This window comes from Castanea sativa, chromosome 10, assembly GCF_040712315.1.
Source record: "Castanea sativa cultivar Marrone di Chiusa Pesio chromosome 10, ASM4071231v1".
In the NCBI taxonomy this organism is placed as follows: domain Eukaryota; kingdom Viridiplantae; phylum Streptophyta; class Magnoliopsida; order Fagales; family Fagaceae; genus Castanea; species Castanea sativa.
In genome coordinates this window covers 8,245,442-8,270,954 of record NC_134022.1, presented here as the reverse complement: position 1 = coordinate 8,270,954, position 25,513 = coordinate 8,245,442, and the positions used below count along the sequence as shown (strand labels likewise).

The 25,513-nt window shown below is 38.4% G+C and overlaps 3 protein-coding genes across 3 annotated transcripts; 2 read left to right on the top strand and 1 right to left on the bottom strand.

The window, feature by feature from the left end:
• Nucleotides 1-15,647: 15,647 nt before the first annotated feature.
• On the bottom strand, nucleotides 15,648-17,275 carry LOC142611961 (putative purine permease 11). The gene is made up of 2 exons (XM_075784104.1): nucleotides 16,649-17,275; nucleotides 15,648-16,100 (listed from the first exon to the last, which is right to left on the bottom strand). The coding sequence occupies exons 1-2, from the start codon at nucleotides 17,273-17,275 to the stop codon at nucleotides 15,648-15,650; spliced, it is 1,080 nt and encodes a 359-aa protein (XP_075640219.1).
• Nucleotides 17,276-21,768: 4,493 nt separating this feature from the next.
• Nucleotides 21,769-22,536, top strand: LOC142611960 (uncharacterized). The gene has a single exon (XM_075784103.1). It carries the CDS (start codon nucleotides 21,769-21,771, stop codon nucleotides 22,534-22,536), a length of 768 nt encoding a protein of 255 aa, XP_075640218.1.
• A 29-nt stretch (nucleotides 22,537-22,565) lies between these two features.
• On the top strand, nucleotides 22,566-25,309 carry LOC142611959 (uncharacterized). The gene is made up of 3 exons (XM_075784102.1): nucleotides 22,566-22,694; nucleotides 22,920-24,823; nucleotides 24,958-25,309. Exons 1-3 carry the CDS (start codon nucleotides 22,566-22,568, stop codon nucleotides 25,307-25,309), a joined length of 2,385 nt encoding a protein of 794 aa, XP_075640217.1.
• The last annotated feature ends 204 nt before the right edge of the window (nucleotides 25,310-25,513 follow it).

Genomic DNA, 25,513 nt, shown 5'->3' with positions numbered 1-25,513 from the left:
CATACTTGTGAGCTTTTTCTACCTCGGACAGGCGAGTGAGGGTCTCTTTCAAGTTCAACTCGGCTTCTTTTTGGGCCTTCACTGCCGCCTCGGCATTTTGATCAGCTTTTCGGGCAAGATTCAGTGAATGATCTACCCACTCCTCAGCCATAAACGAAGCTTGGACCGCCTGAGATATATTCGATACAAAAAGTTAGTCATAATAAAGAGTTAAACTCATATATGGAATGTGCAAAGGTTTAGAAAATACCTTAGCTAAGTCCTGCTTCAAAGACAAGAAAACTTCCCTCTTGCGGAAGGACTTCAGCTCTGCCATATCTTCAGGAAGGCATAGAGCCTTCTCAAGACACTCGGCCACCAGGCTCGAGCTTCCCTTCTTGGGGTCCCTCAAGTTCGCATCATCCATAACAGGGCTACCCGAGCTGAGAGTAAAGCTGGGTCGCCAGGCTGACGCCTTCTTTATAGACTCACTACTGGGGTCCTTAGACGAACTAGTAGGAGCAGCTTTTTTGGTCAGGGCTTTCCCAGCCCTGGTATCTTTAACGGAAGGGTCAAGACTTTCCCCTTCTTCGATTTCTATTACATGTTTGCTACTTTGGCCCCTTTTCAGTTTTTTATCCGCCGCCTCCGAGGAAGGTGCACGGGTAACAGCCGGAGTGACTGGACGAGGTGGGACCGCAACCGCCGGTGAAGAATCGCCCGCGTGCGCCTGCAGTAAGGCCAACAGGTCGGGCTCCTTCTCTTGAAAACCCATTTCACTGGTTGATGGATTAGAGCTGGAAGGAGCGTCTGGGCGGTAGAACACCTCAAAGTCTTTCTCTGTCACCTCGGGAGGAGGGAGCTCGGGCGTGGCAGTTCTTTCCTCGGCGACAGGATTAGCGGCTTGCTCCAAAGGAGGATAGATCAGTTGGGCGGCGAGTGGGGCAGGAAGTTGTGCGTCTTGAGTTCCTGCAGGGGGAGGTACGGCTAATAAGAATCCCGGGGCAGCAACGTCAATTTGAGCTAGCCTTAGATCTCTTGCTCTTATTACGTTCTTCGGGCTTTGGAAACGCTTAGTAGAAGGAGTGTATCCGAGAATGACGTGGGCTGCTCGAAGCTGTCCGTCCCTATGTACGAATATCTCCGACCGAAGAATCCTGTTCAAATCGGCATGGTTCACGGCAGATAAGTTCGGGGCGGTATGGTAATCGTCTGCAATAATAGGTGAAGGCATTAGAACAAATACGTAGTGTGGTGTAAAGCACAGAAAAAATATGGTTAACCCTAAGTGCTAGGTTAGTCCTCGGGAACCCTACTTGGTACCCCTTCTCGGGTAGGGCAATGCAATCCGTCATGCCAATTGCCCGAGATGACGAGATAATCTTCATCCATCCCTTTGCTCGAATAAGGTAAACAGGAAATCAGCCTAACCGAAGGGATTCTACACTTCATATAGTATTTAGTCCTGTCCCCTTTCTGGCAGTTATATACCCAATTTACATCCTGCCAGGTCAGGTTGGTCCCGAGTTTTCGGTTAAGGGCATCAGTACATCCTAAGATTCTAAGGACATTTGGGGAGCACTGCGAAGGGGTGAGCCTATAATTTATTAGAAAATCCCTAGTTACTCTACCCATAGGAATTTCCATACCCCCCTCAATAAACGCAATCATCGGAATCAAAACGGATTCAGGTGGCCGAGACACCAATGGAATATCTTCTACCTCACAATACGTAATATCTACGTCATTGGGGATCCGATATCGGTCCTTAAAGGCGGCCTTCGCCTCATCTGTGTTCACTAGCTTAGCGTATCTACCCATTAACCCTCGCTACAAGAGGAGAAAAGCAAGCAAGTAGAGAAAAACGAAAAGAAAATGAACACACCTCTGTAGATCGCTTAAAGTTGGTCATCGGGAGCTCACTTTTCTTTCAATCCTTCGAAGTGTCAAAATGAGCTTCATCCAGCGTAAGAGTTTGCTTTTATAGGGGTGGGGTAAAAGAAATAAGAGCGGTAATTTTCCCGCTCATAATTGAAAGCGGGATCTGAGCCGTACATTACCCATCCAGCCGTAGAACGTGCGCGGGAAAAGAAACGTCAGATGCCATAAATGCTCCATCGTGGGATACGAGGCGCCAGACGCGGGTCATGGGACAGTGAAAAGACGGCTGTACGTGTGAAAACAAAGGGAAGGTAAGAAGCGTGTGTGTGAAGTTAAAACTTAGTTATTAACTAATCGTTAATAACTCAAGTGTTAAAGGGGCTGTTGTGAGGTTCCGAGGACCCAGGAACCCGAAGACCCGAGGAAAAGAAGGCCGACAAGCATTAAGCAAGATGAAGTAAAGGAGAAAGGGAAGTTACTTGTAGATACCCGAAGATGATGTGGCATAGGCACTGCTGACATAAGGGTTACAAGTATCCGAAGGTGGCAGGCTAATTTAGAAGGTTGCATTAAATGCCCAGCAACAACCATTCTGGCCGCATTAATTGGAGGATACCAACTCAATCCATTGCATTAATGTGGACATGACCTGAACAGTGCTGAATGCAAAGTTAGAACCCTGCTCCATTACCGACAAACAGATGTCAAAGGGAAAAGCATAGTAGATTGTGAGGTGTAAGGCCACGATGAAAGGGACAAACGATATAAATAAGGGGCAGGACACTACAGAAAGGGGACTTTTGTTGATGGACCCTCTCTACCAAATTTATTGTATAAGGATCTTTGATCAATAAACGAAGAAGAGGAAGTTAAATAAGTTTGTGAATTCTCAGGTCCTTACAGTATTAATGGTCAATTAAAAAAAAAATTTGTTTAACTCAATCTAGGTGGGTTGGGTTAGACCCCTATGATGAGTTGGGTTTGGTTAGATTTTTTTCAACTCAACTATAGTGGTCAGATTGAAAAAACCACTCAATACGTCTCATGCACCCCTAATTGCAGGACGATTAAGAGAGACATTTTGTGTGATGGCATTGGTGGAGATTTTTTTTATATATAAAAATACTAAAATTTTATTTAAAATAAAATAAAAAGACACTACATTATTTGAGAGAATATGGGGCCATTTCATACACATGGACGGAGGTAGACTTGGGCATTGGGGGACAATGGCCCCCCCTAATTTTTTATATATAAAATATTAGTATATATAGTTATTAATTTTAGTAATTTTGTTATATAAAATTACACTTTGCTCTCCTTAATAATATCATTGATTCTTTTAAAAGTATTGCTATAGTTACGAACTTTTCTACAACATTTTTAAAAACTATTGAGGTAGGAAATTCTTATTGACTTATATCTAGACCTACTACTTACATCACTTTTTTACTTACCAATAATCACTCACTACATCAACAATTTGTAAGAAAAAATGGTAACTCTAGCATTTTCCTCTTTCTAAAGGCCATAAAAATAGTTGTAGACACAAGCCCAAAAAAAATTAGCCCAACAACAAAAATTACCAATAGTAAAGCTAAAAACAACTAAGTTCAATTAACCAATTTTACCCAAAATAAACAGCCCAACTCTTTAAAAAATTTTAAATAAAACAATTTTGTCCTTACCCACCAATAACGCACACATTAAAAGCACAAAAAAATTAATAATTAGAAAATTGAAAATCACTTAGCAGTTAGTTAGAAAGCGGAGCCGGAGGCTAAAAATATTGCACATAACTAATAGCAAAATTGCCCCCTTAACTCTAATTTCTGGTTTCGTCCCTGTTCATAAATATGTTTAAATACATGTTTTCAGTTTTTAAACAATATTACATTCATTTTTACACACTTTTTTATTTATATATATTTTTAAAAAATACAAATAACATTATTAAAATAACATTATCAAACGGTTGTATATTTTATAAAATAAGAGTTTCTTCAATTCAATTTAAGTGATTCAATATTTTTTGTCAAAAGAAAAAAAATTCAAGATTTTGAGCATGTTTTGCTATGAGTGAACGTGTTGATGCGATATACCAGTCACAAGTCACAACGTCTATTCTGATAATAATGTTAATTAATGACCCTTCAATTCAATGTCATTCTATTTTTTAACTCGATAATGACTGAGCGTTTTGTTGCGATGGTATGGAAAGGTGAACTTTGTTGTGATGGCGTGGAGAGCTGAAAACTGATAGTGCCTCTCACTGGTACATTTTTCTTGTACTAGAAAACTTGATGACTGATAGTTTCATTACTGGCAGTACAAGTTCCACAACAAAATATACAATTTGTGTCATAACTCGTAACATAGCTAATTGTAGTTGGTAAATGAGTGATAGTAAGTTTATGTGAAAACACTTTTTTATCAACTATAACTCGTTACATAGACGAGCTATAACATAAATTGTGTCTAATTATATGCTTGGAACTTAAAAGAAAAGAACAATAACAAATAATAAATTAAATACTTCATTAATTCTCAAAATGTTTAGTGCCAATGTGCCACAATTATGACTCCAGCGTCCAACAAAAAGAACACAAATTGTAATAATTAACTAACAATAACGTAAATGCATACAACATGGGATTAGTAAAAGAATACATGTGATGTTAGCATTCAGTTTCCTTTAATATCTTATTTTACTATCTTAAAAATTACTTTATTGTTATACCATATTATTTTACTATCCGCAACATCTTAATTTTTTTTTCATCTTACGATACATTAAAATAATATATCTACGTAATAAAATAATAATATAACTCAAATACATATCTATTCTCTCTCATCTCTCTCCTCTCTCTCATTTTTGTCTCTCTTCTTCTGTCTCTCTTCCACTAAAACAACCTGCTACCACCACCTCCACCATGAACAAACCCAAAAAGCCTACTAAAACTCAAACAAACCACCCCTACCTCACTACCCATCACCCATCATTGCCAAAACAAAACTTACAAATGACCAACAAAACTCAGCAAAATCAGACCCACACCAATCCAACAATATCACTAAAATCGGCATCAAACAAAACCCACAAATGAACAACAAATAAGAACAAAAATATCACAAATCGGAACAAAAATATCACAAATCGGAACAGCAATATCACCGCAAATTGGAACCAAATCGGAACCTCCCAAATCGGAGAGAATATTAGACCCACGCCGATTGCCGATCTAGAAACCCACGCGATCGTCGATCCACCTCAACCGCACATCGATTGTCGATCTAGAAACCTCCACGCCACCGCCAGACCCATGCCACCACTAGACCCACACCAAACCTATAAGCCATGCTAGAATCTAGATAAACACCACCACCGTGAGAGAAAGATGTGAGAAAGAGGCTTGGAATGTCCAAAGAGAGAGAAAGGAGATGAGAGACTGATGGAGAGAGAGAAAGAGGCAAATATTTAAAGGTAGGGAATAAAAAAATATTAAATTGGTTTAGAATGTTGCTACATACCATCATAAATTTAGGATGGTACTGTTGCACAATTGTAAATAGGCTAAAATGCAAAACTGACTCTCTAAAGGTCCGTTTGGATACAACTTATTTTGCTGAAAACTGAAAATTGAAAACCCTATAGCAAATAAGTGAAAAATGCAGATGATTATTTTTTGATATGGGTACTGTAGCTCAGCTGAAAAACGCAGATGATTTTTTTTTCCACTCCTTACCCACCCTAACGCCTGTCTTCGAGAAGAGAAGTCCACGCCCACCAGAGAAATCCTCAGAGGAAGACAACCCAGTCCGACACCGGTGGCAGTTCCAGTCAGCGCGGTGGTCAGTGTCCACTTGTCTATCACACCCATAGAGAGGAGGAGATATCTAAAACCAAAATCAAACCCAGAAAACTCAAGGATTCAAACCACAAATCAAAACTTAGATCAAATCTAAATATCAAAAGATTTTAAACCCATTACAGACCCAATCTTAAAACCCAAACAAGCTCAAGATTCTTGGGACTAACCATCGATTGACTCACCTGTGAAGTCTAATCGAGTAATCGACCACCAGGCAATGGAGGCAGAGACAACGACTTGAAGATCTAACCTAGGTGGCAGCAAAAACAGAGGTGCTTGAAGATAAAAAGTTGAAATGGTGGTGGGTTTTGTGTTGTGGGTGGGGATGGAAATCTTAGATCTGACTTGAAAGGGGTAGAAATCTCAAGTTTTGTATATATATAAGCAAATCGGTGCGGTTTGATGTTCATCGGAATCCAAAAACCTTCGCCGACAATTGTATCGGCCGACTTCGGTGCTTGAAAATCGCTGCCGACCTCCGTGTTTAACACCTGCGGTGGAGGTTTGATGTGGGCGGATCGGTTCAGCTTCGGCCGGTTTCGTCGGTGGTGGGCGGTGCCTGTACAGCCTTAAAAAGAACCCAATCCGACGCCAGCGAACCTTCGTGGATGATCCTCTGCTGTTTCGGTGCGCACCGAAGAAAAAAGCTAGCGTTTTTTCTTCTTGATTATTTCTCATTCTTGCATTTTAGCTATTTTCATCTCAGCATTTTTCTTTTTTTCTATTGTAGCGTGGGTCCCAACACATTTTAAACGCAAACGCAAAACGCAATTACAAAACGCGGATCCAAACACTCACTAAGTTTCACAAAAATTCATTTCAGCCATTTAACTTTATATTCGATCAATTCAGTCCTCTAAGTTTCAAAGATTTTAAATTAAGTCCTTCCGTTTGATTTTGTCAACTGCACTGTTAGTTTCATTTAAAAAAAAGTGGTTAATTTCTCCATTTAAAAAATTCATAAAAATTAAATTAGCATAAAAATTATATTTTGAAGAAACAAAAGTTTTAAAAATAGAACTTCAATCTCTCTTTTTCTCCTCTCTCTTCTCTTTTTATAATTTGAATCTCTCACACTCTCTCTCTAGGCCGGACCCAAGGAGCTCCTTTCCAAGCTTTGTTCATGGCCGACCACCAAGCTTAGCCGTTTGCCACTTCTCATCAGTCACTGTCCGACTATCGTTGCTTGGTGGTAGTCATCTTTCTCTTAGCTCAGTTCGACTAGGCCAATCTCCTTCTCTCTGCATTTTCTTGTCAAACCTTCATCGGAGTTCCAACCCACCGCTGGGCTGTTGTGTTTGGTTGGTTTCAGAGTCTTTTGGATTTTGTGATCAACCTGATTTTGTGATCAAGCTTACTAACAAGCCTATAAGTAAATCTAAGTTCAACTTGATTTGTATCAAGCCCTAATGTTCATGAACATTTTTTTTTCTTTTTTCTTTTTTTCCCGTTTGGGATTGGCTCGTTTGTTAAAAAAGTTTAAAACTAAGGCTCAAGTTTGGCTTGTTTATAAACAAACAAATATGAACGAACTTTTTGTCAATTCAAGCCCGAACTGTTTAAGAACAACTTAGTTCATTTACAGCCCTAAAAATCACAACTTATGATGATCCAACTGAGGAAAAGTATGTTTCTGATGGGAAGTCAAGATTCATTCTTTTTAGGATCCGTTTGGTTGGAGGAGTAGAAATGTGAAAGGATAGAAAATTGTGGGAGAATGGAAAAGTGGAAGGATAGAAAAGATTTTATTTTCTCTCCTATTTCTTTGGTTGAGAGTGGAAAAGTAGAGGGATGGAAAAAATAAGTTTGAATAAATTTTCTCATATACCCTTGTTAAAAAATAATGCCCATTTAAAATAAAAAAGTGACAAATAACCACAAAAAAGAGAAATCACCCAAATTTATTAAAAAAAAAAAAATCATGTCCAAAAAAAAAAAAAAATCACATCTAGTTAAAAGAAAAAAAAACAACTATCATGCCTAGACCCTAGAAAATCAAATGAAAAAAATAAAAAAAGAATAGAAGAAGGAAAAAAAAAAGAAGGTCAACGTTACTAGCTTACTGCCCAGAAGAAGGGAAAAACAAATGGCGCTAGGCCTAGAAAAAAAAAAAAAAAAACCCATATGCATGTTTTTGTCGATTAAGAAAAAATTCATTTCCATTCAGTTTTCTCTCTATTTTGAGGAGAAAACATTTTGGTGGGTTCGGAGAGAAAATGTTGGAAACAAAGTTTGAAAATTGCCCAAATTAAAATACAAAGCAGATTAGAGATATAAGATGAGAGTGTAGAGAGATATAAACTTATCGATTTGAGCTAAAGCACGAAACTTAATCCGCTATCCTAAAGAAGCGATTTTGCCCCCATTGGAATGACTTTGTCGGTGCAAATGGCTCAGGCGGTCACTCTGCAGGATACAACGGCAGTTCTATTAATGTGCACTCACAAACAGAACTTTGAACTTGTCATCAGATGCCCAATATAAAGATTAAAGAAAAATATATGAAATAGTGTTTTTGATAACTGTAATTTTGTTTTCCTGCTTCTCACACATTTGAAAAGAGGAATGACCTTTTTCGTTATATAGAAGAGCTAATAAAGAATTAACCAAACTTACACAATTGGCTGGCCTCATTTGTGATTTACTTTCCATAGAGAATTCCCTAATTGCAACGGGTATTTTCTAGATGTTGAAAGTAATAAATATTGCAAGAGTGAATAAGGAAATAAAGAGGATGGTGGACTTAGGAAATTCTACCAATAGAGGAGTGATTTGAGGGATTTTGTTCCCTTGACATCGGAGCTGCCCAAAACAGAGGTTTTATGAAAGGGAATCAATGATATTAGGGATTTGTTTCTGCTGGATCTCCACATACTGGCTGACTTGCTTTATCATGGGCTTGGGCTAGTTAAACACATACTTGGGCTTCTAAGAAAAGGCTTTAAAAGTTTTAAACATATTCAACAGAAAATACTTGGGTCCTACAATTTATTTTCCTTCCTTCCTATCTAACCAAACACACTTCATAAAAGTTTTCCTTTCCATTTTCTCTCCAAAGTTTTTCATCCACCCTATTTTACCTCCAAACAAACACACAGGATAAAAATATTGATGCAAAAATCAAATATGCAGACGTGAGGAAGAAACTAATGATAACTTTGCTTTTTGCATTTTTAGAGTGAGGTCTTTCTAGTAACTTGTGTTACCTGACCACTCAGTCTTTTGCATGTTTTCAGTTTTCTTCACAATTTGAGTTTTGAGAATAGTTTTTGTTTCTTATCCATTTTGAGTTGCCAAACAAGTTTTTTAGTTTTAAAAATAGAAAATTGTTTTTGAAAATAGAAAATAAGGGGAAACAATAACCAAACATACCCTAAGTTTCCTTTTGAGTCCTGGCTTCATGTGTGGCATATCTAATTTAGTAAAAAAAAATTCATTTAATTAAGTTTCTTTTTGAATTATGGACATGATTTAGTAAAAAAAACAAAGGTCCATAACTGATTAATTTCCTTCCATTCTTTTCATATGTGGCATATCTAATTTAGTCAAAAAAATTTCATTTAATTAAGTTTCTCTTTAAATTATGATTTAGTCAAAAAAACAAAGGTCCATAACTGATTAATTTCCTTCCATTCTTGCTAATATATATTTCAGCTTCTTCGTCATACACAAGGTAAAATTAAGGTAGGGTTTCTCCTCACTAGCGAAAGGTGGGTCTCCATCTTCTCCTAGGTTGTAGAAAAGTAGTCCCTTCTTTGAAGGTGTCTGTGTTTCCCAAGGCAACAAGTTTGCCTTGAGGCTTTGTGGTTTTTTCTTCTAGGGTTTTGGGAAACAGTTTTCTTTTCTTTAATCCTTAGGATGGAAGACCTAACGAGATCATGGAGTTGTTTAACGCTATCGGAGTGCGAAGGGTCAAACCTTCGGATCTCAGAAGAACAAACGGCAACAGAGTATATACTAGCTGCAAAATTCTTGACAAAGCATGCTCTTAACATAGATGCTATAGCCAAAACGTTCACACCTTTATGGAGATCAATGAATGGTTTTAAAATCAAAAAAGAGGGAGACCATGTGGTTTTGTTAACGCTTGATAATAAGGAAGAGATGGAGAAAGTGATTGATGCCAAGCCATGGAGTTTTGATAAACACCTCATGGTATTACAATGCTATGACAGAGATACAGACGTGGGGGATATGGAGTTAAATAGAGCTCGTTTCTAGGTGCAAGTGCACGATCTTCCGGTGAGATTTAGGAGACGTAAAGTGGCCGAACAAATATATGAGGCTGCAGGCAGGGTTGATGTTTCGAGTGATGATTCCGAATCGGAAGGGGATAATTATATAAGAGTTAGAGTTTCAGTGGATATCACTCAACCTTTGTGTAGGGGGAGGGTAATTTCACTGGATAACGACAAAGAACTATGGTTGTCCTTCAAATATGAAAGACTCCCCAACTTGTGCTATTGGTGTGGTTGCTTAACACACAATGATTGTGATTGTGCTCTCTGGATTGAGAGTGAAGGAAGCCTGAAAACTGAGTCACAGCAATTCGGATCCTGGATCAAGGCAGCGTTGTTTGTTTCGGTAAGGAGAAATATGGTGAAAGTTCTTGGTTTTTTTGCTAGTAGGAAATCGGGTACACCGGCGACAAACAAATCGGCTCAGAAGCCTCCTGTGGTGGTGGTCCATTCAGGTAAAGCTTTTTCGGAGGTTGTTCGACCCAATAAGGAAAGTGCTAGTAATCATCCTAGTGCAAATATTGCTCCGGATTTTTAGGAAATAAATATGGAGAATATGATGCCACAAGAGTCAGGCAGTGATACTGATTTTGAAAATTCAAAAATAACGGATTCTGTGGAGAGAAATAAGGAAGCCGGTGATTTTGAGGAGATAATTGATGATATTGATAAGAAAATCCGTAAGTTTGACTTGGCGGCCTTGAATATAGTTGAAAACAGAGCATGTTTAGATAAGGAAAAGTTTATAGAATCACCTTCTATTAAGGACTCTAACGAGCTGCCCTCACAAGCATGTGCTCCACTCAACACTTCCTTATCACATGCTTCTCTACTTGGGATTTCTAATATCCAAAACAATCCCATGCATGATGCAAGCTCGTGGAAAAGAATTGCTAGAACTGAGCTTGGAACAGATACAGTTATGATTAAAGCAGTAGGGGAAAAACGTACGGCTGGGGAAACAGAAAGCTTACTTGAGTTACCTAAGAAAAGGAAGGTTTCTCAAGCAGGTACAACTAAGAAGAAGATATTGGCGGAGGCTGGGTTCCAGCCCTGCCAGAAGCAATGAGTCTGTTAGTATGGAACTGTCGTGGGCTTGGGAACCTACGTACAGAGAATGAGCTTGTTACTTTGATACAGGCTAAAGATCCCTCTGTCGTGTTTATAGCCGAAACATGGGCAGATGAAGCAAGGCTAGATCGTACTTTGAGTAAAATTAATTTTGATCAGAAGTGGGTGGTGCTGAGGGTTAATAGAGGTGGTGGTTTAGTGTTATTTTGGAAGAATACTGTGAACCTTACTGTTGTAGATTCACACAGGTATTACATCGATACAATTATCAATGGGAATTCTGAAAATGAGTGGCGTTTTACTGGTTTTTATGGGGAACCCGAGACCTCAAGGAGAGTTGAAGCATGGAATAAGTTGAGGACTTTGAATTCAAGGCATAACACATCTTGGCTTTGTGCCGGGGATTTTAATGAAATTATTAGACATGATGAGAAGTTGGGTAGGCCAAGGAGGAACCATGATCAAATGCAGTTATTACGAGATGTGATTGATGAGTGTGGCTTTATGGATCTCGGATTTGTAGGTTCTAAATTCACATGGGCAAGACATTTTGATGAAGGTCACTTGGTTAGAATAAGATTGGATCGTTGCTTGGCTACTAATTCTTGGTTTCATAAATTTCTGGGAACTAGAGTCCATCATCTTCAATCTATGTCATCGGATCACTCAGCCCTTTGGGTAAATTTACTGGGGTTAGAAGAACCTAGTAGGAAGAAATACTTCAGGTTTGAGGAAATGTGGTTGTCAGAGCCCTTTTGTGGTGAAACTATTGAAGCAATTTGGAGTAATCCTTGTGATCTGAACCCTAGCCTAGCTATCTTGAAAAAGGTAGCTCAATGTGAACAGGAATTGACTTGGTGGAGTAAGCATAATTTCGGACATGTGAGAAGGGAATTAGTAGAGAAAAAGAAAATGCTTGTGGTGGCCGAAAATGAAGCAATACTTAGAGGGAACAACTCTCGGGTTAGGGGTCTCAAGGCTGAAATAAATATTCTTCTAGATAGAGAAGCTAGAATGTGGTGTCAAAGGTCTCAGGCTTTGTGGCTGAGTAAAGGAGATAGCAATACAGCCTTTTTCCATAGCAAAGCAACCAAGAGGTTCAGGAAGAATTTAATTATGGGGATAAAAAATGCTAGAGGTGAGTGGGTAACCGAGCATGAGGAAATGGGGTTGGAGCTATTAAACTACTATGAAGAGCTTTTTTCCTCTTCAAACCCGAGTATTTCTGGTGAGGTTCTTGAGAAAATCCCATGTTCAGTGACTGAGAAGATGAATGCCGATTTGGTGGGAAACTTTTTAGAATTGGAAGTGTTGAAAGATTTAAATCAGATGGCACCTTTAAAGGCTTCGAGTCCCGATGGAATGCCTCCACCATTCTATCAGCATTTTTGGGAGGTTATGAAGTATGATGTAACCAATGCAGTCCTCTCTTGGTTAAAAACAGGTACCTTACCTGACCCTATAAACCATACTCTTATTACTCTGGTGCCAAAAGTTGATAATCTTGAACTAGTGACTGAGTTTCGGCCTATTAGTCCGTGCAATGTTCTTTACAAAATTTATTCTAAGGTCCTAGCTAATAGACTAAAGAAATTCCTCCCTTCCCTAATTACTGAACACCAATCTGCTTTTGCAAAAGATTGCCTCATTTCAGATAATATTATGGTTGCCTTTGAAACTCTCCATCATATGAAGAACCATAGCTCGGGTAGACATGGATTTATAGCCCTAAAACTAGATATGAGTAAGGCCTATGATAGGGTTGAATGGGTTTATTTGGAAAAAACTTATGGAGAGAATGGGTTTTTGCCCTAGGTGGATTGCTCTTGTGATGAGTTGTGTCAAAACGGTGACATATTCCATTATGGTGAATGGAGAACCAATGGGAATGATTCATCCCAAACGAGGTATAAGGCAAGGGGATCCCCTCTCTCCTTTCCTTTTCCTCCTTTGCACTGAAGGTCTATATGCTCTTATTAAACACTTGGCGAGAATTGGTGATCTTAAAGGTTTCTCCTTATGTAAGAGGGGCCCGAAATTAACCCACTTGTTTTTTGCAGACGATAGCTTGCTTTTTTGCAGGGCAACCTATGAGGATTGTAATAATATTTTGAAGTTGCTAGCTGAATATGAGTCTTTGTTGGGGCAAAAGATCAACAAAGACAAAACTGCAATCTTTTTTAGCAAGTCTACATCGGAAGAAGCAAAAGCAACTATTAAGAATCTTTTCCAACTTCAAGAAGTTAGATCCTATGAGAAGTATTTAGGGCTGCCGTCTTTTGTGGGTAGGGGGAAAAAGGCGAGCTTTGATTATATAAAAGAGAGGGTATGGAGGAAGCTTCAAGGATGGGAAAGCAAGTTGTTATCACAAGCCGGCAAAGAGGTACTCATTAAATCTGTAATCCAAGCTATTCCTACCTATGCCATGGGTTGCTTTAAAATTCCTATTGGGCTTTGTGAAGATATAGAGGCTATGATAAGAAGATACTGGTGGGGCCAAAGGGGAGATCGAAGAAAAATTCATTGGCTCCCATGGAGTGAACTAACAAAATCTAAGATGGTAGGAGGATTAGGCTTCCGTGATTTGGCTCAATTTAATGATGCCCTCTTAGCCAAGCAAGCGTGGCACCTTATCCATAATAAGGACTCTCTCTTCTATAAAGTGTTCAAGGCGAAGTTTTTTTCCAATGGTTCTCTCTTAGATGCAAAAGAATCATCTTCAGGATCATATGCTTGGAAAAGTATTTTGAGGGGTCGTGATGTTGTTTTATAGGGAGCTGGTTGGAGGGTAGGCAATGGGAAATCTATAAAAATATGGCAACATTATTGGCTGCCACGAAAACACCCAACAAAGGTAGCATCTCCAATAGTGGAATCTATGGAGGAAGCAACAGTGGATTGTTTGATAGATGAAGGGACACGCACTGCAAGAAGCAAAAGAAATTAAGAAAATTTCGTTGGCTCGAGTTGCTACTGAGGATTCGCTGTATTGGCCACTTGCACAGGATGGGAAGTTCAGTTGTAAGCTAGGATACCGATTTTTGAAGGAAGCAGAGGATGGTTCTCAAATGGAGGCTCGACCGGTTCATGAGGAAGGTTTATGGAAGAAAATTTGGGCATTGAGGTGCCGAATAAGGTGAAGAGTTTAGTGTGGAGAGCTTGCTGAAACTCTCTTCCATCCAAGAGCAATCTCGTGAGAAGAAGAATTATCAGTGATCAGACCTGTGACCGGTGTAGGTGTGAAATGGAAGATATGATTCATGCGGTATGGAGTTGTAAAAATCTGGATTATGTGTGGGATAAGGATATCATATGGAATTTTCATGATTAGAGGTCTTTTTCAAGCTTCAGTGAATTGATGGCTTGGGTGTTTGAGCATCAACGGAAGCCAGCTCTCTTTGCCTTCACGGTGTGGACGATTTGGACATAGAGGAACTAGGTGCGCTTCCAACAGCCATGCTGCTCCTTAAACCATCTTTCTCATTTAGCAGTTGAGAAATATTCTGAATTTCAAGCACTCCTACCGTCACCTCCACCTAGTTGACCACGCATAAGAACGCATTGGAAGCCTCCTTCATTGAATGTCTTCAAAATTAATTTTGATGGAGCTGTTTTTGCCGAAGATAACTGTTCAAGTGTGGGCATCATCATTCGGAACAGAGAAGGCTTAGTGATTGCTGCAATGTCAGAAAAAATCCCACAAATCCTCCAGCCAACAGAAATTGAAGCCATGGCAGCCACAAGGGCTCTTGAGTTTGCTAGGGAGGTGGGCATCTCGGAAGCTATTCTTGAGGGAGACTCGCTGTTGGTGATTAAGACATTAGCAACCAAGGACGTTGGACTTGCTCCTTTTGGTCTATTGATACAGGATGCCTATAGGTTCACTTCCACTTTCTCTTTATTGTCTTACTCTCATACAAAGAGAGAGGGCAACCAAGTAGTGCATGATTTGGCGAAGTTAGCTATTACTATCCCAAATTGTGTAATATGGATGGAAGATATTCCATCGGATGTTTTTGCTTCATATCAGGCTGATTTGGCCGGAGTTTCTTAATGAAAGATCACATTATTCATTCTCCAAAAAAAAAAAAAGGTAAAATTAATCTCAAGGAAAATCTTATTCATCTATGACATCTTTATATGTTTACGATATTCACATTCTAAAAGTATATTTTCAAAATTTATTATATTTCATTTTTCTTTTAGGTACAACCTTTTCAAATTGATATAAATTTAAAAATATATTCTCAAATCGCATTTTTTTAAAGTATATATATTTTTTAAGCTTCACTTTTTAGGTGCAATATTTTCAGACAATCCCATTTTAAAAAATTTGAAAAAAATGAAGTTGTACCAACAAGCATTAACTTTTATGATAGATGTGGTAAAAAAACCATAACTTGGAAGTTGGATCCCTATCATCTTCCTTACGAGGTTATTGTCATTCTTTTCAATTTTATTTTCATTTTTTGCTGTATAGGAAATAAAGCCAAAATAGTGAAACAAAAATAGAGAAAGTTTCAGATTGAATGGGAACCTGCATAGCCGAAATTCCTGGGTTTTCAGTACACTTATTAAAAAAAAAAAAAAACTATCCGTGTCATCAACAAACGTCTATAACGGCACCTGCCCCGGAAGCCTCTTTAGTACTGGTTTTGTTAACCTTGGATTTAGAGTCATCGAGAGAGTGTTGATGCATGTATGAAAGAAAACCCCAGGTTGCCAACAACAGAGCCATCACCTTCACTCCATCCATCTTGTCATGAAAAAGTATTACCGCAAGAATGGGAACAACAGGCAAAGCCAATGTGCTAATGACATTGCTGAAGAGGGAAGATACCTCAAAAATCAACCCCAACATACCTATTGGAGAAATTTGACATGTCATAGCCGTCCATATTAGGGTCATCATATAGGATACCATTCCTTTTCCATAATTCTCCATCTCTTTGCCCAACAATTTCCATTCTCTGCTTGCAACAAGTCCTACCGAGCAACAACATGTTGCAAAAAATGATGCGTATATTTGCATATCCCACACAGCAGAGAAAGTTTCATCTTTTATTACCAAGGAAGTCAATACCGTACCGGAGGCTGTATCGGTTTGGCAACCGGTATGATATATTTCGGATACTGGTCAATACCGGTGTACCGTTTCGGGTTTAACGCTATTTTATACACACACACACACACACACACCAAAATCTCTAGAACCATGTTTATAAACATATAATATTTCACTTATATTATAGTAAATATAAAAGTTTATCATAAAACATTACCTTAATTCATAACAAATTATTCATAGTTTTAGACTTTAGTATCAATTAAAAGAAAAAAAAAACACAATATAAAAAATAGAAAGCTTAGTTGTTCATTGCATACTAAGAAAACAAATAATACTAATAAGTTAATGTAAATAAGTTACTATTATGCCCTTACAAAAATTCAAAAATTACAAAACTAAAAAAAAAAAAAAAAAGCTTTTTTCTGTACCGGCCGGTATTGCCCGAAATTGGCCGGTACGGCCGGTATTTTTTTCGGTACAATATAGAAGTGTGCCGGTATCGGTGCACTGGCCGGTACCGGTACGGTATCGACCACCTTGTTTATTACTCTTTGGAAAGACAGTTGTAATAAGGAAAGGTCTAATGAGTATGTTGCAGATGCATCGAGGGTGCAAAGAAATCCAATTACATACTTTCCTTTAGGGACTCCTATCATGTTTTCAGAGTCGGTATTGACTGCAAGAAGGGATGCTGATATTGTAAGAAGGACAAGAGAGTTGAGTATAAAAGGAGTGATTTTTTGTGAATTGAGGAAATAGGAGAAGAGGGCATTAAAGGCCAACTGGGTTGCACTTAGTAGAGCATAAGTAGAGACAAGGAGGTATAAGAGTCCATATGAATACATCAGGTTATTCAATGTCAACATTAGGCCAAAACCAAGGTAAAGAAAGGCAAGGGTGTAGAGAGGTGGTGATTTCATGGAGGAAGTGTTTAAGGGGGTGCTTGGAGTGGATCTCAGCGAGGGTGAGAAGAAGAATAGGAGAGGAAGTAAAATTGGGAAGCCTGCTGATTGAACAAATGTTTCCATCCATTTGCTATTCCCACCTTGATCATAGTATAATCTTCCCAATAGAGTTGCTGTAGTCTGGCCAGCAACAAGAAAGGAGGAGTAAGCGGCCACACGAAGCCACCACTTGTAATGTCCGAGTCTAGGAAGTTTCATTAGGCTGGTAACAAAAGTGCCTTATATGAGTTTTGCTGTGTCATTCATCAGCTAATCATGCACAAAACACAGAAAGAAATTATATGCAAGTATTAGCCCATATAGTTGTAAACCAGTCCAGTGAACAATTAATCAAGATTGGTTTCAATCATGTTGGAGTAGTGACTGCCTTAGTTGACATGTTTACTACATACAACCTGGAATGGATAATAGGAATACGGGGTTTTGGCTTTTGATTGCTGCCTAAAAGCTTAGGAGTAATAGACTATACTACATGCGTGTAAGTGTAAAGGTTTTCTTTATGTATATTTCATTAATTACTAATACTACTTTAATGGTAGATATTGGTGCACAAACTCTTCTCTTTTATGGCCAGTTTGGATTGAGAGGTAGTAGAGTAGAATTGACAAAAAAATTATTGGTTTGAAGAACTAGAATTGATATAGCTCGAATTTACGGATTAACATAAAGAAAAATTGAAATATCTCCTTATTTCATGAAATATATTTTCAAATCAAAATATGAAGATGTACTCATGTACCCAAAAAAATAAATTATTCATGTTCATCAATTAATCAGCGAGTTTGGTGTGTGGGACTAACTTGGAGTTTCTTGCTGCAGCTCTTGAGTAGCCTCCATGAAGATCTAGCAGATGAAAAACTAGCTAATCAAAAAAGCTTATTGGTGAGTTTGGTTCAAATTTTTAAAATTGTGTTTTTGAAAAAGATGAGTGTTTGGCTATAAAGGAGTCTATATATATATATATATATAAGGAAATTGTTTGTTTTAATTACCTATTTAATAATAATAATAATGATGATGATGATGTTAATAATAATAATAATTTATTATTATTATGACTTTTTGTCAATAATAAGTAACTCTTTTAATTTTCCTTATAATAGAATACACAATAATTAAAAATCAATAATTTTGATAGTATAAATCTCTGCAATAATTTTTTATGAACACACGGCTTCTGTGGACTGAATAGAAGCTGAACCCATTTTTTACCAGCCATGTACGAGTACTTTTTTTTAGTCCTTTATAATTGTTTTTTTTTGGGGGTAAAAATAATTATAATTACTCGAGTTATATATATATATATATATATATATATATATATATATATATATATATATATATATTCTTGAAACGATTACTCGAGTTATATTAGAAATAGTCTTTATAGACATCAAAACATAAAGCATGGTTATTAATTATAAAACTATTAACTAAAAGATTAATTAATTCTATTTGTAATTTTTAATAGTTTTATAATTAATAACCATGCTTTATGTTTTGATGTCTATAAAGACTATTTCTAATGTAATTTTTATATATTAAATTATAAATTTCCTAGGTTTTACTTTTATAGCAGTAGAAATTGTGGCTATTAAAAATTAAAAACATAAATTACCACTAAATTGGGTTCTTAGAAGGAGGATCGATCTTCTGCTACGATCGATCTTTAAAGTTTAAACTCATTTGTAATAAATATATTGGTTAGTGATTTTACTTTGAAAGAATTTTGTACGTTTGCAATTGCCGAAATCAAGATGGTAAGAGACCAACAAATTTAACCTACTTACCCAAATGGGGCTATTCCAAATGTGGTAGAGCCTAGCCAAATTACAAGGACCAAATTATTTTCAACATGTGCTTTTGTCAAATGCAAAATGCTTCCCTAATATAGCCCACCGCACACGAATGCAATGAAAAAGTTACCAGAGACGAGCCTCATATGAAATAATATACTATTGTTTGCACTGCTTTATTGTGATATTGATAATGGAAGGAACAAATCCTTCATTTGCCACCAGATGAACGCTGTTTTTGTCCATTTAAGAGATCCCATTGCAAGGAAACATTTTGACTATAATAATCCTTATGTTTGTCAAGATACCTCTTAGCATGACTTGTTTACATTTTCAAAGTTACCTAGATCTGTCTTATAATGAATTGCCAAGAAAAGTAAGTTCTCAATAACCAATACGGACCAACTCTAGGTAACTCAGAAAATATAAAACCATATTCTAACAGGTATAATCCTAAAAGTCGATTTCTCAATAAATTCAGGGAATTAGATTGCTCCAAATGACCAATTTTTTGGGAAAATTATTATGTACTCCTAGAGTGTCATAAATACGTATTCCATCCTCTTACATAAATAATGGGTCCCACCATGAATTTAATTAATAAGACCCACCATTTATGTGAGAGGAGGGAGTATGCATTTATAGTATTCCGGGAGTACACAATAATTTCCCAATTTTTTGAAGGTTATTCCAGTCAACAAATTTTTAGAATAAATTCAATGCTTATAAAGCTTGATATCTTTTCTAAAAAGTTTTCAATCAATTTATTGTTTGCTAGAATGTATTGTTTTCAGTTCATCTTTACAAAAGTTTCTCTTCGCTAGTGAAAGAGGGTGCACCTTCTTCTCCTAGGTCATAGAATTGGATGTCCCTTCTTTAGAAGGAGTTCTTTGTCCCTTTGGTAACAGTGTTACCTTAGGTTTTGTGGGGCTATTTTCTTTCATGGGAATTGGGAAACACTTTTTCTTAGTAATGGACGACCTCACCAAAGCATGGAGTTGTCTAACTCTTTCGGATTAGGAAGGGAATGGTCTCCGACTGATTGAAGAAGTGGTAGCACCGGAATTTACTCTTGCAGCAAAGTTTTTTACCAAAAGGGCTTTGAACATCAAAGCTATTGCGAAGACTTTCAACCCGATATGGAGATCGAGAAACGGTTTCAAGGTCAAAAAGGAGGCTGATCACATTGTGCTAATCACTCTTGATAACAAGGAGGAGATGGACAAAATTTTGGAGATAGAGCCATGTAGTTTTGATAAACACCTTGTGGTGTTGCAACGGTATGATAAGGATATTGATTTAAATGATATGAAATTTAACATGGCAAATTTTTGGGTCCAGGTACATGATATACCAATTAGATTCAGAACACAGAAGGTGGCAGAAAAAATATGTGAGGTGATTGGTATGGTTAGTAGAACAACAAATAACACAGAGATTGAAGGGGACGACTTCATAAGAGTTCGTGTCATGGTAGATATATCCAAACCTTTAAGCCATGGACGGGTAATCACACTCGAAAATGGCAAGGAGTTGTGGGTATCTTTCAAATACGAACGTCTTCCCAACCTCTGCTATTGGTGTGGCTGCCTCACACACACTGATAGAGACTGTGGCCTTTGGATTGACAATGAAGGTACATTGCAGTTGGAGTCGCAACAATATGGTCCATGGATACGTGCACTGCCTTTCACATGAAATAGGAAGAATGTGGTCGTGGTCCCTAGTTTTTACTCCAAACAGAACTACTCGACGAAGGCAGCACCTCAAAACAGAGCAGGAAACCGCCAGTGGTGGTGGTCCGGAAGGGGGGTCCGACGCCGGAGATAGTAAGACCAGAAAAGGAAAGAGATGATCATTTATTCAATGCAGGTTCTGCTCCAGATATTCAGGGGGAGGATCAGCTGTTTCCAAATTCAAATGCTACGGCTCATGAATTTCAAAAAGATCCCAATGAAGAAAGTCCGATAATCATGCCTTAAAAAAATTGAAGGAGCTGTTTGAGGAACAGATTCAGGAAATTGATCGAGAACTATGCAAATTTGATGTTCATAAGGACTCTTTTCTGGAAAAATAGTGGGGGTACAATAAGGAAAATATTTTGGATGGATTGACAATTAATGAAGGAAGCTCTCCAACTGAAGTGCAATCACGTGCACACCCCTCCTCTGTCTCAAACCGAGTTGCTGCTGCAGTAATAGCTGAACCTACAAGCCGTCTAGAGCTGAACACAAGGAGATGGAAGCGAGTAACAAGGGTAGAAACAGAATCAGAAATTGTAATGGAAAAAGCAGTGGGGGAAAAAAGAAGTGGCAGAGAAGAAGCTCAATTAGACTTACAGAAAAGAAGAAAATTAGTTTCTTGGGGGAGTGAAGAAACAATTGACAAGTCGGTGAAGGCTGCTTCCTAGCTCCGCCGGAACCAATGAGTCTCTTATGTTGGAACTGTCAGGGGCTTGGGAACCAACGAACAGAAAATCAACTCGTGGATATGGTGCGGGCAAAAGATCCCTCCGTTGTGTTTTTAGCCGAAACATAGACGGATGAAGCAAGGCTAGTTTTTGTATAAAATAAAATAAAGTTTAAGCATAAATTTGTGGCCCCTAGAAGAAATAAGGCCGGTGGTTTGGTAATTTATTGGAAAGAAGGTTTTCATTTAACAATTGAAACCTTCTCAAAAAATCATATAGATTCAACAGTGAATAAAAATAAGGAGGAGGAGTGGAGATTTGCAGGGTTTTATGGTGAGCCAGATACACAAAATAGACATAAGGCTTGGTCCCGGTTAAAGAACTTAAAAGCAAGGGGATTGGCACCTTGGATTTGTGGGGGAGATTTCAATGAGATAACAAAACAATCTGAGAAGAGGGCTGGCAGAGTGTGACCACATGCACAGATGCATGCATTTAGAGAGGTACTTGATGAATGCAGCTTTATTGATTTGGGTTTTGTAGGATCCGAATTCACATGGCACAAACATTTTGAGGGCTATACAGTGTGGGAGCATCTCGACAGAGCGGTAGCAACTCCGGAATGGTTAGCCTTATTTCCAGACACAAAAATTTATCATTTAGAGGCAGATGCATCAGATCATAGACCCATTTTGATTACACCGGATGGAATGGATTGCCACCAGCAAAGACCATTTCGATTTGAACAGATGTGGTTGACTGAGCAAGGCTGCACGGACACAGTACAAGCTGTGTGGCAGCGAGACAGTGGGGAAATTGAAGAATTAAAGGTGATAAAAAAGGTAGATGAGTGTGGGAAGGAGCTGAACAATTGGAGTAAAAATAATTTCAGGAACGTGAGAAGAGAACTGGAAAGAAAGAGGAAGCAGCTAGTGAAGGCAGAAAGGTTTGCGATGAATGGGGGCAGCAATAAAAGAATGAAATTATTAGAGAAAGAAATACTCACACTCCTTGACCGTGAGGCTAAAATGTGGGCTCAAGGATCAAAGGTGCAGTGGCTTCGTGATGGGACAAAAACACTCGCTTTTTCCACAGTAAGGCAACGCAAAGAAGAAGAAGAAACTACATCAAAGCGCTGTATGATGAAGTTGGCCAATGGTGCACTCATCCAACCCGAGTGGCTGATACAGTGGTTCAGTTTTATCAAAAGCTCTTTACCTCTAGTGAACCCGAAGATTTTGATAAGATTTTAGAGCAAATACCTACAAAGGTCACCGATGAAATGAATGTGGAATTGCTAAAAGAGTTTACTCCAGATGAGGTTGAGAATGCATTAAAACAGATGGCACCTTTGAAATCTCCTGGACCGGATGGAATGCCGCCACTTTTTTATCAGAACTATTGGTCTTTGGTAGGTACTGATGTTACAAATGCAATTTTGTTGTATTTAAATTCAGGTACTTTACCTAATGCACTCTGCCACTCTTTTACTACTTTAATTCCAAAAGTAAAAAACCTTGAATATATTTCTCAGTATTGACCTATCTGCCTCAGTAATGTTCTTTTTCGAGTTTTTTCTAAGGTGTTAGCAAGCAGGTTAAAATGGATAATGCCACTGCTTATTTCTGATCACCAGAGTGCTTTCATGGCGGACCGTTTAATCTCCGATAATATTATGGTGGCTTTTGAAATGTTACATTACATGAGAAGTCACTCATTAGGTAACACAGGGTACATGGCTTTGAACCTAGACATGAGCAAGGCTTATGATAGGGTGGAGTGGTTATACATGGAGAAATTAATGAGGAAGATGGGTTTTGCAGAGGCTTGGGTTAAACTGATGATGAAGAGTATCTCTACAGCCATATACTCAGTTTTGATAAATGGGGAACCTCAGGGACACATTACCCCGACTAGAGGCCTTAGACAGGGAGACCCCCTCTCCCCTTATCTATTCTTGATGTGCACAGAGGGCTTCCATGGGTTGTTAAAAAAAGCTGAAACAATGGGTGATATAAGGGGGGTTTCTATTTGCCGGAATGGTCCTAGACTAACCCACCTTCTCTTTGCAAACGATAGTCTTATTTTTTGTAGGGCAAAAGAAAGTGAGCGTGAAAAATTATTGGAGGTTCTAGCCAAGTATGAGGGTGCTTCAGGGCAGCAAATAAATAGAGACAAAACCACTTTATTTTTCAGCAAGTCAACCCCACAAGCCATGCAAAACACAATCAAAACAGCTCTTGGAGTACCGGTGGTTCAGCATTATGAAAAATATTTAGGATTACCATCTTTCATTAGGCGAAGAAAAAAAGAGAGTTTTGATAATATAAAGCAGAGGGTGTGGAAAAGATTGCAAGGGTGGGAAGGAAAATTAATAACTCAAGCAGGAAGGGAGATTTTAATCAAACAAATAGCACAAGCCTTGCCTACATATGCGATGTCGTGCTTGAAATTACCTATTGGATTGTGCCATGATATTGAGGCTTTGGTTAAAAAATTCTTTTGGGGGCAAAGAGGGGAGAACCGAAAAATCCATTGGACAAAATGGGAGGAGCTTTGCAAGCCGAAGTCACAAGGGGGGATGGGTTTCAAAGGCCTCTCAAGATTCAACGATGCCCTCCTAGCTAAGCAAGCTTGGAGGCTCTTACATGATAAAACATCTTTGTTTTATAGAGTTTTTAAGGCCAAGTACTTTCCAAATTGTACAATCATGGAAGCAAATAATCCGGGTTCAGCTTCATATGTATGGAAAAGTATTATTAAAGGCAGGGAAGTGATACAAAAGGGGGCGGTATGGAGGATTGGAGATGGGCGCTCAGTTTCAATTTGGGGAACACGTTGGCTGCCAACAAAATATTCCCTAAAAATTGTAACACCATGTACAGGAGCACTGGTAGAGGCTAAAGTTGATGTCTTAATTGATACTGAGCACAGAGCATGGAAGGAGGACTTGCTGGATGCTAATTTGCTGAGCTTCGAAGCAGAAATGATTAAAAAAATCCCTTTGAGCCACACGGACCAAGTAGACACCCTCACTTGGCCGTTCACCCTGACTGGAGATTACTCGGTGAAATCTAGATACACCTTCTTGCAGCAGGAATATCAAAATTCTCAACCTGGCCAATCTGTCCTCGAGTGCCTTAAACCACTTTGGAAATCAATCTGGAGTTTACAGGTTCCGAGCAAAGTGAAAAATTTTATTTGGCGAGCGGCAAAAAATTCTTTACCTACAAAGGCGAACCTGGTGAAGCGGAAAATTATTAGTGAAGACCTCTGTGAGCAATGTCGCAATCAAAAGGAGGATGCGGTTCTTGCACTCTACCTCTGCCCAAAATTACTCGATCTATGGACAAAAGTGGAGCTCTGGAACCATAGTCGCCTGAAGCAGGCGACGTCGTTTATTGATCTAATCGGTTGTGTTTTTGCAAATAACAGGGATCCTACACTCTTCTCCATGGTGGCGTGGGCATTCTGGAATCGGAGAAATAACCTTCGTCTTGGAAAACCAGCAGTCCCAGTCAATGAGCTGCTGGCCATATCGTAGGACAGGTTGCGTGAGTTCAAGCTTCACAATTCCTCCTCAATAATCCCAGTGGGTCGACCAAATACCAAATGGCAAGCTCCGAGCAATGACATTTACAAAGTGAACTTCGATGGCGCTATATTTGCAACAGAAAACAGTGCCGACTTAGGGGTGATTATTTGCAATGCAGAGGGGCAGGTCATGGTCTCTCTCTCTCGGAAAAAACCACACTACCTTTCACAGCTATTGAAGTGGAAGCAATGGCAGCAAGAAGGGCTTTGACACTGGCTTTGGAGACCGGTTTCCAACCGATAATATTGGAAGGGGACTCGCAAACACTCATCTCAGCACTAGAAAACAACACCCACTCGCTATCAAGCTTTGGCCACATTATGAAGGACATACAGTATCTTGCCTCTTCTTTAGCAAGAAGAGCTGTTTCATTAACTCATATGCAAGTCTGGATGGAGGATGTACCACTAGATATTTCACATGTATTATAGGCTGGCTTATCTGGCCTACCTATGAAATAAAAGTTTTGATCTTCTTTCTCAAAAGAAAAAAAAAAGTTCATCTTTACAATTTGATTGCTTTTTTTGTTGTTGATAAAATATTGGTATATTTGAATAATAATTACATGGAATAGTAGTAAGTATTACAAATAATATAGAAATAAGAAAAAAATTACTCCTCAATTTTGGGTCTAA

Coding starts and splice junctions, on each gene's coding strand:
- LOC142611959 (XM_075784102.1), top strand. CDS start 22,566: ATGAATGTGGAATTGCTAAAAGAGTTTACTCCAGATGAGGTTGAGAAT. Junction 22,695..22,919: donor ATCAGAACTATTGGTCTTTG/GTAGGTACTGAT, acceptor TCTGATCACCAG/AGTGCTTTCATGGCGGACCG. Junction 24,824..24,957: donor AATGAGCTGCTGGCCATATC/GTAGGACAGGTT, acceptor TATTTGCAACAG/AAAACAGTGCCGACTTAGGG.
- LOC142611961 (XM_075784104.1), bottom strand. CDS start 17,275: ATGAAACTTCCTAGACTCGGACATTACAAGTGGTGGCTTCGTGTGGCC. Junction 16,101..16,648: donor TCCAAAGAGTAATAAACAAG/GTGGTCGATACC, acceptor GTAATAAAAGAT/GAAACTTTCTCTGCTGTGTG.
- LOC142611960 (XM_075784103.1), top strand. CDS start 21,769: ATGCATGCATTTAGAGAGGTACTTGATGAATGCAGCTTTATTGATTTG.